Source organism: Peromyscus californicus, unplaced genomic scaffold (assembly GCF_007827085.1).
Source record: "Peromyscus californicus insignis strain IS unplaced genomic scaffold, ASM782708v3 Scaffold_4__1_contigs__length_199733344, whole genome shotgun sequence".
NCBI lineage: Eukaryota > Metazoa > Chordata > Mammalia > Rodentia > Cricetidae > Peromyscus > Peromyscus californicus.
The window spans coordinates 38,821,158-38,836,516 of NW_026294562.1; the positions used below are offsets into that span (position 1 = coordinate 38,821,158).

The 15,359-nt window shown below is 41.1% G+C and overlaps 1 protein-coding gene across 1 annotated transcript in view; it reads left to right on the forward strand.

Annotated features, from left to right (window-relative positions):
• Positions 1 to 12,609, forward strand: part of Cfap95 (cilia and flagella associated protein 95) — a 97,876-nt gene extending 85,267 nt beyond the window's left edge. The window contains exon 6 of the mRNA XM_052713059.1: positions 12,300 to 12,609. Within this exon, the coding sequence (XP_052569019.1) occupies positions 12,300 to 12,482 (183 nt within the window). The 3' untranslated portion in view covers positions 12,483 to 12,609. The remainder of the gene's footprint in view (positions 1 to 12,299) is intronic.
• The last annotated feature ends 2,750 nt before the right edge of the window (positions 12,610 to 15,359 follow it).

Sequence of the window (15,359 nt, forward strand, 5' to 3'; positions counted from 1 at the left end):
GCTTCAAATTTACATGTGATACATTATGTCATATGGTTATAAATACAAATCATTGTCAAAGATGTCCTCCTATAATCCGGACTAAAGAATAAGAAAAATGATTCGTGTGTTTTGTATGATGGAATGGTAGGATTAATATCAGTAGCCAGTATTTCATAGGCTGCTGTGAGTGTTACTGCCTGGACCTAAGGTGTGAAGTTGCTTAAAAAGGTCAATTTATCTGTCAAAGTGAATATTCATATAGATCTTTCTATTTTTCCTTATAACAAAACCTTATTAAATTGGGTACATGTAGATGTAACCAACCTTCTTATTAAATAAGAAACACAGAACCAATGCAAAGAAGAAAGCCAAGAGGTCAGAGCTAAGAGCTAAAACCTTACCCTTCCTCCTGCGGTGGTCCTACCTCTCCGAACCAGAGCTACCCCTGTGTTAAAGTCTTTATATAGAGTTCCTGTCCTGCCTTCTCATTGGTTGTAAACCCAACCACATGACTGCCTCCTCAAGGCCTGTCTGTATAGGCCTCCAGGTTTTCCATGATTGGCATTGAGATTAAAGGCATGTGTGTCCAATAATGGCTGTATCCCTGAACACACAGAGACTTACCCAGCTCTGCCTACCAAGTGCTGGGATTACAAGTGTACACCACCACTGCCCTGCTTTCCTATGGCTTGCTAATAGCTCTGACCCCGGGCAACTTTATTTATTAACATACAAATAACATTTTAATACAAATAAAATATCACTATAGGTACATTTGTTTGTTGTGTAGCAATTTATATTTGCACTCACAGCCTCAGCTCCTTTATACCTCTTGTGAAATTTCCTTGTGGTTGAATGTCTAGAATTACACAAATGCTGTAACTGGAGTTTTCTCCAGTCCCACTCAGGCCTGCAGCCTCTCAGATCGAAGTAAACACACAGAGACTTATATTACTTATAAAGTGTATGGCTGTGGCAGGCTTCTTGCTATCTAGTTCTTATATCTTAAATTAACCCATTTCTATTCATCTGTAAGTTGCCATGTAGCTTGTGGATTACCAGTACTTTACATCTTGCTTCTCATGGTAATGGCAGCTGTCAGCATCTCCTGACTCAGCCTTCCACTTTCCAGAATTTTCCTCTCTGCTTATCCCACCTATACTATACTTCCTGCCTGACTACTGGCCAATCAGTGTTTTATTTATCAATCAATCAGAGCAACACCTTTGCTACATACAGAAAGACATCCCCAGCACCCAAGCATGTTGTTAAAAGGAAAATGCAAAAATCTCTGTATCATGCCAGAAGAAAGAGCCGTCTTCTGATACGGTACAGAAGAAAATGAAAAAGTTAAGGTACTATTCTATTGCTACTAATTTCAGTTCTTTGATTCTATTTTGAATCTTTAAACTTTTCTTAAAGTATGATTAAATCTTCTTTAAAAATTTATAAAATTAATATATATTTTAAACTTTTGTTATGATATTAATGGCTTCAATCAGCTGCCTATATGTGTCTTTGTGTTCAAGTCTCTATCAGTTTTCTGTAGGGAATCATGACCAGGCCTAACATCGAATTTGAAGTCTCCAGAAAGATGATGGGGCCCCACAACAACAATTCCACGTGGACAATAATAATGCCACTAAGTTGACAAACATCACCCACAGACCAGCTTTGGACTACAAACTGCTCAGAACAATTTCAAGATGGCTAGCTAAAATGATCCAGTTTCACAGACTACTTGAATGAGGACTTGATTTGATAAGCCCTGAACTTTGGCATTATGCAGAGACTGGACAACAAATGATATTGCTACCTTTCCTAGAACTTGACAATTAACCCAAAATTTTTCTTTTCAGAATAAAGATGCCTTTGCCTACAACCAGCAGGAAGCAATTTTAAGAACACGATACCCACATTCTCAAAAAGGTGGTGTGGGGCAGGTAGTTTTTGGTCTTTCAGTGGGTTTCGGGTCTGGGATAATTTTCATTGTTTAGGAGGGTTGGTTACAAGTTGTTGTTGTTAATGGTTAGGAAAAGGGCTAAGCAAAGGAAGAGAGGGTAGATTATTGAATCTACTTTTAAAAGACAATTACTAGTTTTAAATACTTTACATTGGATTGGATTTTTATATATTGTATACAAATTATATATATTGAGATTGATATTGTTAGAAAATGCTATATGTATATTTCTAATCTTGTTCAGGATATTGGACTTAGACAGTTCATTTAACAATGTAATGCAATTTACTAATCCTTGAATGTTATTATTATCAACTATTAGGATATAAGGAAGTGAAAGTTAGTAATTAGACATTACAATCAAACTTGTAGTCATATTAGGTATGGTTTTAAGGTCAGCAGAGATATTTTAGATAGACAAGTCATCTTCAAACCCTTCAGAGATCTACCGAATATTGCATTTAAAATGTTTTAATAACTTAGAAATTTTTTCTTTTCTTTTTTTTGAGTATGAGACATGTCGGCTCCTGGCAGCACCAATCTACTTCAAAGAAGATATGGGCATTAAAGACACTGCATATGGAGTTAACTTTCATTGTGGCAAAAGTTAGCCACTGGACAACAAAGTGTCCTTGAATCGACTGCTGACAATCAGGACAAAATGGACAGACAGGACACGAAACAAAGGACTACTGATTCTTGCCAAGACAAGCGTGGTTGTGGCTTTAGCAACAGGCATCCTCTGAGGCCAGGACAATATGGCACCATTGTTAAAGTGGCCTTTGCAATCCAGAAAAGGTAGAGTGTCCCATTCTTTGAAGGTAGCTGAACAGGCAGTGGACCAATGGCTTCTGATGTGCAGAGGAACAGTAGCTGAAACAGTTATTCTTGAAAGAGTAAGTAGGTTGACAGAATCTAACCTCTCTATGGTAGACTGGCATTTAATAAAAGAGATAAAGCCGCCCACAAGCCAAGAAGAATGGGATTCGGAAAAGAATGGGATGCTGAGATGAAGCCACCCACAAGCCAAGAAGAATGGACAGCTGAATTCCAAAAATACCAACCATTTCCAGAATTTAAAATCCTGAATCATGACAGGACACTAGTGGAATTCAGGTTTATCTGGTACATGGACTACTCTCACTGAATGTGAGGTTGAACTGTAGGCCTTGTGTACATCCTACTTCACAAATGAGTCTGTCAGATATGCTAAGCCTATAGGCTGAAGATGATGCCCCAACGTTGCAGAGAAACCTCAGGTGACTGTCCAGGCAGCTGGCTGTTTCTGTCAACTCACATTTTTTTGGAAGCTGCTTGCTTGCACTTCCTGTTTTACTAGGTAATATTATTTTCTTCTTGGGTCTCTGAGGGAGTTGAAGATTAGATAGTTATAGTTATAGTTAAAGATGGTGGCGCATGCCTTTAATCCCAGCACTCGGGAGGCAGAGCCAGGTGGATCTCTGTGAGTTCAAGGCCAGCCTGGGCTACCAAGTGAGTCCCAGGAAAGGCGCAAAGCTACACAGAGAAACCCTGTCTAGAAAAACCAAAAAAAAAAAAAAAAAAAAAAAAAAAAGATTAGGTAGTTATAGTTTTCCTTGTTAAGAATTTCAGAAAAGAAACTCAATAAAGAGGTGTAAGTGTATGAATTTGAAAGACATCATAAGATAGTTCTCTGTTAGTAATATAAGTTAGGATAGAAAGTGAATCAAGTACATTTTGGACTTACCAAAATAGCATAGATAATGGAATATTTTCTCTGAATCTGTCAAATGCAAATGGACTAGACATTGTTGAGGTATTTATTGCTTGTATATATTGTATATAGTCATTGTACTTATTGTATATATTCTTTCTTATATTAGTTACAACTTTTTTTTTTCTTTTTATTAGAATAAAAGGGGAAAATGTGGTCATATTTTAATTATGCTGAAATGTGATTTTATTTGTATGCTAATAAATAAAGTTTGCCTGGAGATCAGAGGTCACATAGTGAGGTCACATAGCCATAAACAGGAGTCAGGCAGTGGTAGCACACGCCCTTAATCCGATCACGTGGCAGGCAGTCTCTGTGTGGTCAAGGACACAGCCAAGCATGATGACACAAGCCTTTAATCCTAGTACCAACCATAGAAACCTGGAGGTCTATGACGAGGCAGTGACGAGGAAGTCATGTGACTGGGCTTAGAACCAACGAGAAGGCAGAACAGGAAGGCAATAAAAACACAAGTTAGATGGGAAGAAACTCTCTCTGTGGAAGCAATGGTGGTGAGGTGGTAAGATAAGGTAGTTGTGGCTCTTTGCTAGTTCTCTGATCTCTTTGGCTATTACCTCTGTATTTGGCTCTGTGTTTCTTATTTAATAAGACTGTTTAGAACGTCATCTACTTTTAAATGCTTTTTCCTTTATTAAATGTATTCAGTAAAAAGAAATAGGAAATTCTTCTTAAATGTATAACAAAATGCATCCCACTAGTTACACATTTATTATTGCTGCACCAGCTGATTACTATTATTTTTCTAATACAACCATTGAGAGGAAATAACATCCAGTGGGAATCAACTCACTGAAGATTAGTGAAGAACTGAGTAAGGTCTGTCACCCAGTGTCATCCAGGGTAGGTAAGGCAGATTCTTGCCCATTTCCTCCCATGCTGCTCTGCATGTGTGCTTTCCCAGGGGGAAAGTACGGTCTTCATTCGGGTACATAGGAGTCATGGAGTTTTTATACATGATGTATATTAAAAATAAAAAAAAGAAAACCTTACAGGCAAGCTATGAAAATATGTACTTTGGTTTTGTCCAATGTGACATTCACATCAGAATGCTTGCTGCTTTGAATGCCTTTTGAGAGTAAATGAAGTACCCCAAATGAGTGTCCTTATGGGCATACAAGGGAAGGCTAGCCTTTGCTGTACTAATGCTGGGTGGGCAATGGCTGTCATTACAGTACACACCGGGTAGTTCACAGTGGCTGACTTGGCCAGGAAACAACCCATTATACATGTTTATGGATGAGCTGGGTGGATGGACAGAGACTGTTTTCAAATTACAGTACACAATTAGGCAGCTAACAATGTTTCAGAAGACTGGTCTCCAACTGAAAACTGACCTTGAAAAACAAAACTATCAAATAAGAAAGGAACCAAGGAAACAGAATGAAATCAGTGAGAATAGACCCTCAGAATGGCCTGTTGGAAGGTTTGGAAAACTTGACTGAGGATTAGGTACACATGTTGACTAAGAAACAGCAATGTCATTTTTATCAGGGAAAAATGATGCAGGAGATAATGGCACACAGGGTTACCCACATAACTTCTGGGAGAGTCAGTAGTAGTTTATTCTCAGAATATAGGTGACTGAACCATGCTCCTTTATTTTAAGAAATAAGAATATAGCACCCAGGAAGCATAGGGTATGGGGGTGCGATGGACTATGAATAGTGTGTATCAGTCTACATGATAAAACCTGTCACTTGTCTTTCGAGTGAGTGAGGGTCGGTTGGGAAACTCCTCACTAAGAAGCGTATTGTAACATCCTAGGCTGCCTGCCATGATCTATAAAAGAGAAAGAAGGATGCAGAACAAAAGGATGGGGAGAAGAAACCTCCTCAGCCAGTTTTGCCCAGGCTAGCCTTCTGTGTGCCCTCGCTGCAGCTTCAGTGGTTTCCAGCATGTAAGCGGGCTCTTTAGCCCTCGGCATTGCTTTCCTCTTTGCCCTTTATCGGCATGCTTTATTGAACTCCCTTAACCCTTTTTCTGAGCAGCACATGCTAAGGTGACTAGAAATTGACTCATCTCACTGTGTTTGGTTAGGTCTGGCTCTGTCGCTTCTTTCCGAATTAGTGTGATTGCTGTCCACTGAATTCTTCAACCTACAATACTCTCCTTGCTGCTTCTTACCTATTTTCCATGACTTCTCTTTTGACCCAGCCATCGGCACCACTGACATTTGGGTTCCAGAACACTGCTCCTCCTCCTATTTTACCCCATCTCAGAGAATTCATCTGTCCCATTAGTTCTGCATCCATCATTCTGGGTGTACAGTTTTTGATTATATAATGTAAACCTTACAAGAACATTTCAAGAAATCCACAGGGATAGCCACATAACTTCTGTTAGAGTCAGCCAGTGCTTACCCTCTGAAGAGGGGCAACTAACCCACTCTCCTTTATCCTACATAAATCAACGTGTAAACCAGAGCAAGGACACATAGCTATGGTACAGTTTTCAACCTCAGGGAAATTCACGGAGTACAATTATGTAATCCACAGTCCATAACAGATAGGATCCATGGTCCCTGAGATGTTCTCTACAGCTATTTTCTCCCTGCCGATGATCACTGCTGCGTGTAGGGCACTGACTTCTCTCCAGGCCATCTGTCCCATCACACCGTCTTCCAAGTAAACATTTTGTACCGAAGCCATCTCAAATTAGAAATGTCTAAAATGTGACTCATAATTTCCCCATAAAAAAGTCCTCCCCCATCCCTGCATCTTACTCTTTTTAGTGGTGTTACAACTCTCCCCACTCTGCAGATTTGATGCTATGAATCATCTTTGATTCTTCGTATGCAGTTAGCCATGAAAATGCTCTAAGCTCTTTCTGTGAAACGTCCCTTCTCTATATTCTGCAGGAGCCTCTGTGCAGTAATGCTTATTATGTACACATGAAGCACTAGTTCCCAGTTATCCTTATCTATAAAGGGCTCAGAAAGATCTTTCAAATCCTAATCCTGCCTCAGAGAAACAGGCAGAAATCATGGTCTGGGTAGCACTGAATACTGGGCCTGCCAACAATCTGTAGTCATTCGAATGTCTGTTTCTACATATAATTCTAAACACTCTTCCCACACCCACTAAGGAAACATTAGACAAGAATTTTAGGTATTCTATTGGGATGCTGAGCATATGATAACTGTCTGCAGCTTGTGTTGGAAGAGGAAGTGAGTCTAACTGGTAGGCAGCCTTCTTCCCAACTCTATCACAGTGGAAAACAATTCCTCTCTCCAGATAAAAACCTCCTTTGGATGCCACTACTTAGTTCTTATAAGGAGATTGAATACTCCCCATTTCTCCCCTTCTCTCTTTGCCTTCTCCCCCTTCTCTATCCACTTAAATTTTTGTAGACAGGATCTCACATGGTAGCCCAGGTTGACCTCAAGTCAAGGCAGTCCTTGTCCTTAGCCTACTAAGTATGGTTATTCCAGAAATGAGCCACTGTGCCCAAATCAATCTCTCTCAAAAATACTCACTTTCTCAAAGATCATTTCCCATGCCCTGCGCAGTGAAAAACTAACAAATAAGAGCCTAGACTACTATCCTTTCAAAGTCCTGTTCTAAGGTTGTCCTGGCTTGCATCTGGAGACTTGGCTTTCAGGATCACAATTCCCTTATCAGAATGGCTTCCTGTGCCAAATCTAATCATGCAACCCACCTGGTTTATGCCAAACACCTGTTTTTCTTCTGGAAGTATAAAATTTTGGTGCATGGAGACCAGGTTGGATGTGATCAGCACCCAATAAAAACCCTGGGCATGCATTTCTAATGAGTTTCCTCTGTAGAGAGGCTTTAACCCTTGTCTGGGATAGCAGTCCGGGGGTCTGCACCTGGTATCCTCTGGGCTTTGGCCCAGGCACCTGTTTTCAATGCTCATTTTGCTTTATATCCTTTTGAGATAATAAATCACAGCTATGTGCAGAATCTAGATACACAACCGTGTGTCTTCCTAGAAAATCATCAGACTCAAGGGGGATTGGAGGTTCCTGACCCAACTTAATCTTCTCCCTAAAAAGAGGAGAGAAAGAAGTGTATTAAAAATGACTATAATCCATGCTCCACCCCATGTGGATGGATGCCTTTTGCTAAAAGCCAAGTCTGCTCCCTAATGTGGAATCTACATGAGCTGTGTCTCTGCTGGAAATGGTGCTGTTGGACTTTTGAGGCTAGATAATGAAAAGTGATGCATATTCCTCCTGATTCACTTTATGTCCTTAGTGGCTAACATAGATAAACACTGAAATTCTCAGCCCTTTCCCTTTCTAATCTTGGTTGGAGATGGCTTGGTCTCCTTCCACTCTCATTGGTACTGTAGATGCCACAGAAGCCTCTGTGACTCACATTCTGTCTCTACTCCAATGCTTATCTCTGCTGTCTTTATTAATACCCCCTTTTCAGAACTGCAGCTCCTTCCAGATCTTGGCCTTACCGTGATACACAAAGTGGCTCAGGATAGATGAATCCTAGAGGTCTTTTCTGTCTGGCCATTGAAAGCAAGTGAAAGGCAGTATGAGAGGTCACCAATTTTAAGAGTTCCCAAATGGATTGGGGCCAGGAGACCTCTATGTTTTTCTGTTTTTATTATATTTTCCCTACTATACTTCTTTCTGTCCAGAACAAAGGGATCCTTCATGGTTATAAAGAGCAGGGATGGGGAAAACATTGGCCTTTTCTGATGTCCTGATTTCCTTCTCCTTCCGTTTTTCTTCCTAAGGTTCCTCAGATGCTATCCTCTCTCCCCAACTCTTCTGTAAGCCATCAGAGTAAAGGGCACTTTCTGTATACATTTAAGGGAACCCCATCATCTGCTGTTTGGTGACTGCTGTTCGGACTCCTCAAGCCTGGTCATTTACAACAAGGCTAATATCTTGCTGGGGAAAAAAAAAAACCCTTGTTTTGCATGCTGCAAGCCAACATTACTTTGTTCTTTGACTGGTGTTGTTCTGAAACACATTTTATACTTCCCTTGAGCGAATGGGTGGTTACATACACTGAGGGGAAACACATTAATGATTTGTAAATCATCTCCCCCTGTGTATCGATCTGCCTGGTACTCCAGATTGCTTGCTTGTTCAGGACTCCCACTAGCCCAGCTTTGCCTTTGGGTCTGAGCTGCCGTCACTGTGGGGTACCTGCTTTTTCCATGTTCTATCTCAAGGTGTTTGAATTATACTTTGAAAAGGTGTCTCGCCGTACTTCCCAGTGAGGAATTTAATCTCCCCAGTTCCTGAGAAATTGTTTTTGTTTCTGAAGGCCTATGTTGTTCACCTGTTCTGTGTTTGGATCTTTCTGCTTTCCAGTCATCTCCCTTGCTACAAGCTCACCCACCGTTTGCCTTCACTACCACTTTTTAGAGTATGCTCTGCTGCCATGGTTCTGACTCATTTCCTTGGTCTGAGAGCCTAAGTGTTCTGAGAAATTATGTCAAGATGCTTTTAGCAAGATGCACAAAATCCAGCTTAACCTGAGTCAGGCAGTAAAGGCAATTAATTGGCTCACATTTTTGAAACATTAAACTTTGGGAAAGGATCAATACAACAATGTGTCCTGTTTCTTAAAGACTCTCCAATCTCCTCTTTACAGTGTTGCCTTCGGGGGCTGGAGAGACCCTGAGTTTCATCCCTGGCACTGAAAATAAGAAAACAAAAAAAAAAAAAACTTAATCTCATGATCTTCCTGTAGGGAAGCTTCTAGTTGCAATCTGGTCTAGAAGCTTCCTCGTTTAGGTTGGCAAGGTCCCTAATGATTTGTTCTAATCTTTGACGACCTGCTGACTTGAGAATGGGGTGAAAATATACCAATTTTCTTAGGTAAATTAGATTCTGCCCCTACTTCTGCACTGAGGTCATCCTGCTTCACACTGGCAACTTCAAACTGGGAAAGGGAACTCGGGGAGAGCTGGGGTGAGCTCTCAACATTCTGTGGGAAAGATTAAGCTCCAATCCTTATTTCCGACCTCGCTCTGGTCCCTTGAAATGGGCAACAGCAGGGGTATTTATACCATGGAAACTGGCTGCTGTTACACAGTAGCTCATTTGTTTAACCGGCAGGCATGCTGCAGTGCATGTTAACAGGCAACAATCTTTTTAACTAGTTTCTCTAACTTTGGAGTCACTCCCATCAATGCACATGTTGATTTTAAACAACGCTTTTACTGAGATATAATTTACATGCCACAGAATTCATTTTTTTTTAGATGTTTGGCTTGTTTCACTTTGAGTAATGTTTTCACCCATACCACAGTAACTATCTGTATTTTATTTCTCTTGGTACTGAGAAATATCTGTTTGTCCATCCATCAGAAGATGCTGTGTGAGTTGCTGAGACCCGTTCCTAATCCAGTTCCTAAATCCAGTCTTTTCTTCACCAAGTGCAGCAGTCTGGAGAGAAATCCTGTACCTTGCCTGGGCAAAACCATAGAGCTGGCCCTGGTGGTGTGAACGCCATTGTGCTGGACTGAGAGTGTGAGAGCAGGAGAGCTGGCCCCTTGCTGTCTGCTACATTGGGTGAGCTAGCTGAGGCAGTGTCAGAAAGCTCTACCTGGTGGTGACAATGAGGGAAAGCTGGCAGGCTGACCAAGCCAGCTACCACCCAGTCCCAGAACCAGGACTACGAGGCAGCCCACCCCAACACCCACCTCATCTATGAACTGTTGGATTATATGAAGGGGCTGGACCTGCAGATCCAAAGCTGCAGGATCTCCATGACACAGGGCAACAATAGGATGTCCAAGAGGAGTCCCAGTGAGGGCCCAGTATCGATATTGTAACAGAAGCCAAAGGCCTCAAGCCAAACCAATGACTCATTTCAATGAACACTTGCAAGTAAAGATGTACTGACAAAAGGGTAAACTGTGTGACTCATTGGGCCACACTACAGCTTCCATGCCGAGATTTTGTTTTGTTTTATTTTTTTTTTTTTTTGGTTTTACTTTTAAATTTTGTTTTGGGGGGAGGTTGCAAGGGCAGAGGGTGATGCAAGGGGACAGAAAGATGAGAAGATTGGGATGCATAATATGAAACCCACAAAGAATCAATAAAAAGTAAAAAAAAAAAATTGTCCTTTCTGTCTCTAGTCTTTTAATACTTATGCTGCCAGAATCATTTCCCTAAGACATGACACTTTGACTTGTCATTCACCTCATAAAAATACATTGCCTTCTCTGTCTGTGAGATGCTGAAGGAACACACTGACCTTGCATTTGAAACTCTTCAGTTTGACTCTAGTAAGGAAAGGAATGAGAAGGTCCTTCTTCCTCTGAATGGGTAGTTTGGACCAATAATACAAAATTTCATTAAAAGTACTTGTATCTGACTGATGGACCTTGTATTCCTCCATCCTTCCATCTAATCTTCCATCCACTCATCCATCCATCCATCCATCCATCCATCCCATCCATCCCACCCATCCACCCACTCAACCAACCAACCAACCAACAAACCAAACAAAAACAGAAAAATCCTTCCACCCTGAAAATAGCACCCAATGTCAAAAGCCAAAGTCCAAACCATGTGGAGCAGCATCATGGATTTATTGTATGGCTGTATGATATCATTGTTATGCTTCTGAAATGACACTGGGTCTTAAGTCAGACAGGTTTGGTTTATAACCAGCCTCAGCCACTTAGCACTGGCTTCCTTTACCCTCTCCTGGGGCTTTAGGAAAGTCTTTATGTGCAAAACGGGAGTAAGAATCAAACCCCAGTATCCAATTATTGGATCAGAAAACATCGACTCTAAAGTATTGTGCTCAGCCTCAGCCCTTAACGGGCACTCCACAGATAAGTGGACATTGTGGTTGAACACATGGTTAAAATGTCAATAAAAAAGAAAATCTGAGAGTGTCTTTGGTGTTCTTTAAGGGTTTCATAGCTTTCATGGCTTCATTTCCATCTGGTGCTTTAAAATTAGAACTGGTTTAAAACAGAAGTCCGATGATCAGTTTTTATCAGGCCTTCTGTTGTGGATCTGCCATCACTCCCGGTACAGTTCCAAAGAACCAGTGCTTTCTTGGGAAATGGTCAACAATAGTATCATACTTTATTACTATGAAGCTTTTTAACAAAGTGGCCTAAAGATAAGCATCTTAAACTCTATCGGGCTGTTTTGAGTCAAATTTCTCATAGGAATGAACCTTGGTGATTGGCCTTTACCATTGTGGGAAGCATGATTTAGTAATTATTAAAGATTTAGCACAAGATATTGTTCTTCAAAATAATCCTGACTTGTCAATCAAAGATGTTGAAAGTAGTTAATCCTAATTACTTTGGTTTTATTTAGATTATCATAATGCTTAAATTGGCCTCCGTACTTCCTTAGTTTAGGAAATTTATACACGCATAATAATGTACATGTTTAAAGTCTTATCAAACCACTGTGAGCTAGATCTTCTTTCAGGGTTGGAACTACTTGTAAATGCCAGCCAGCGTTTGATTGTTCTTCACTGAGACATTTGGTAAAACCAAATTAATCCATTGTTATTGTTGAAAATTCACCTTTACTCATAAGAACCAACCTTTGGAACTTGCTCCTTTGAACATATACTTCAATCACTGAATATTATTTCTTTTTTCTCATTGTAGGCTTGCCCTCGTCAAGATGAGTACTCCATAGTCTACAGGAAGTGCCGTTCACAGTTCACAGACCTAGATGGCTCCAAGAGATTTGGCATCAACACATGGCATGATGAGAGTGGGATTTATGCTAATTCAGAGGCCAAGCAAAAACTCTACTCATTGGCGGGCAATCCTATTATCCCACGTTAAAAGCAATATGTATGCAATCAGACTCTCAGGTTAATGAAAAATAACAAATGTAGCAGTAATAATTTCCTTTAATAAATACAAGGTCTCTTGATTCAATGAAATGTTTATGTTCATATTCTCATGAGCTACTGTAGGTAGAGTTTTCCTGCCTGGCCCACAGTCAGGACAAATCTCTCTCACCTGCCAGTCCCACAGCCTTTCAAACCCAACCAAGTAAACACAGAGGCTTATTTTGCTTACAAACTGTATGGCCGTGGCAGGCTTCTTGCTAACTGTTCTTACAGCTTAAATTAACCCATTTCTATTAATCTATACCTTGCCACGTGGCTCGTGGCTTACCGGTATCTTCACATGCTGTTTCTCATCGTGGCATCTGGCAGTGTCTCTCCGACTCAGCCTTCCACTTCCCAGCTTTATTCTCCTCCTTGCCCCGCCTACACTTCCTGCCTAGCCAATGGCCAATCAGTGTTTTAATTATTGACTAATCAGCAACACATTTGACATACAGAACATCCCACAGCACTTCCCCCCTTTTTTTTTTTTTTTAAAAAAAGGAAGGTTTTAACCTTAACAAAGTAAAATTACATATAATTTGGGAATTTGGGCGTAGCTTCTCTTACTACTTCCTGCTGGAGGGGGGCGCTGTATCTTATGGGGATACAAAGAAAATTTTAGGATCATGGAAAAGTCCATGAGGGTGTATCGTCTGAGCCAGTTGCCTTCAAACCATTCTGGATGTTGGATCATCTGGGCCATGGTGTCATTGGAGACCTTTCAGGGGGTCTTGGCTGGTCAAACCTGATGTATCTTAATCTGGAACGAATCCATAGCCTCTGGCCTTCTGTGGGAACATAAGCAGAGTCTCCTTTCCAAAGTAACATATCCTTATATTCAAAATTTGAAGTCAAGGTACCTTTAAAATATACATTTTGGTTTAACTCAACAGTTTTTACAATCAAATGTTTTTCTGCAGTTAAAAATCCCAAAGACAACACAATCCAGATTCTCTGTGTAATATTCATCTTCACGTGGCTTATTTTTTATATTAATTTTACTGTCTCTTTAAAGACTTTATTTTTTAAAACTATGTGTTTGTTTCTATACTGTATATATCACCTTTTTTTGTCTCTTTCAAGCCTACATATATTTTACACACATTTTAAACTATTACATCTGAATCTGTCTTATTGTGAATCTATTGCTTTAAGCTGCAGCAGCTGTGGCTGCTGGCTCCGCCCACCGCAGCTTCCCAACATGGCGTGGTACTTTACCACCAGCTCTGGGAGCTATCGTGGGTCTATGCTTTTATCCAAGCAGCGTGTAGCCCAGAAACCTCTTTTTTTGTTTTGTACTAGCAAAGGCTAAATCCACAATGTAGCTTAATGTGCCACTTGCAGAGGCCTCATTCCCGCCATACTGCAGGTCGAGCGCGCACGCCAGCAACCCGCCAGTAGCTCAAACCGGCAGCTGCCGCTCATTTGAGAGAGACAATTAGGAAGCTATTTTTCGCTCCGTTTTAGAATCTTTTCTCAGTTTTTAGGTGGAAACTCTTGCCACCACGTTGGACGCCATTTGTAGGTAGAGTTTTCCTGCCTGGCCCACAGTCAGGACAAATCTCTCTCACCTGCCAGTCCCACAGCCTTTCAAACCCAACCAAGTAAACACAGAGGCTTATTTTGCTTACAAACTGTATGGCCGTGGCAGGCTTCTTGCTAGCTGTTCTTACAGCTTAAATTAACCCATTTCTATTAATCTATACCTTGCCACGTGGCTCGTGGCTTACCGGTATCTTCACATGCTGTTTCTCATCGTGGCGGCTGGCAGTGTCTCTCCGACTCAGCCTTCCACTTCCCAGCTTTATTCTCCTCCTTGCCCCGCCTACACTTCCTGCCTAGCCAATGACCAATCAGTGTTTTAATTATTGACTAATCAGCAACACATTTGACATACAGAACATCCCACAGCAAGCTACTCTATATTTCCCCAAATTTAGCATATACGCCACTAAGGTGAGGCACACAATTCTAGAATGTATTTATGGCTGCTTTCTTTGTTGTATGGAATATGCATTTCTTTCATTGTTACAAAAATGTATAAAACTAGCACTATCCAACTTGTAATTGTTTAGCATGTAGCTAATATTTATTTATTTAGTCAGTTAGTTTGTTTGTGTTTACACCCTACTGCAGTTTCTCCTCCCTTTCTCTCTGCCCAGTCCTTCTCCCTTCCTCTCCCCCTTCTGCTCCTCCTCCTGTTTCTCTTCAGAAAAGGGCTGGCTTCCCATGAATATCAGCCAGCTATGGTATATACGTTGCAGTGAGACTAGACACCTCCTCTTCTATTAAGGTGGAACGAGGCAATCTGGTAGGAGGAAAGACTCTCAAAAGTGGGCAACAGAGTCACAGATAGCCCCTGCTCCCACTGTTAGGAGTCCCACAAGAAGACCAAGTCACACATTGTAACATATATGCAGGGGGCCTAAGTCAGTCCCATGCAGGCTCCTTGGTTGTCACTTCAGTCTCTGTGAGCCCCTGTGAGCCCAGGTTAGCTGATTCTGTGCGTTTGAAGGCGATCTGGCTGGGACATCTATCACTGCATTGATCGACAGGATTGATTCTACTGATCTGGTTGGTTAGGCGTGTGTCTGTCTCCTTCTTCCCTCACCACCCCATGTGTGTTCCTCCCCAAAGCTGCATGCTTTGTCAAAGAGGATGAAGAGGATGACCTTCCTAGAATAGAGAAGGACCTGTCTTCGGCCAAGGGTAGAGGAGTAGCTATGCTCCCCTGCTAGAGCTTCCAAAGAAGCTAAGTTTTTCAAAAGTGAGTCAATTTTATTTCATTTTGGTGGTTCTGGAGATTACATGGAGGGCCTTGCAC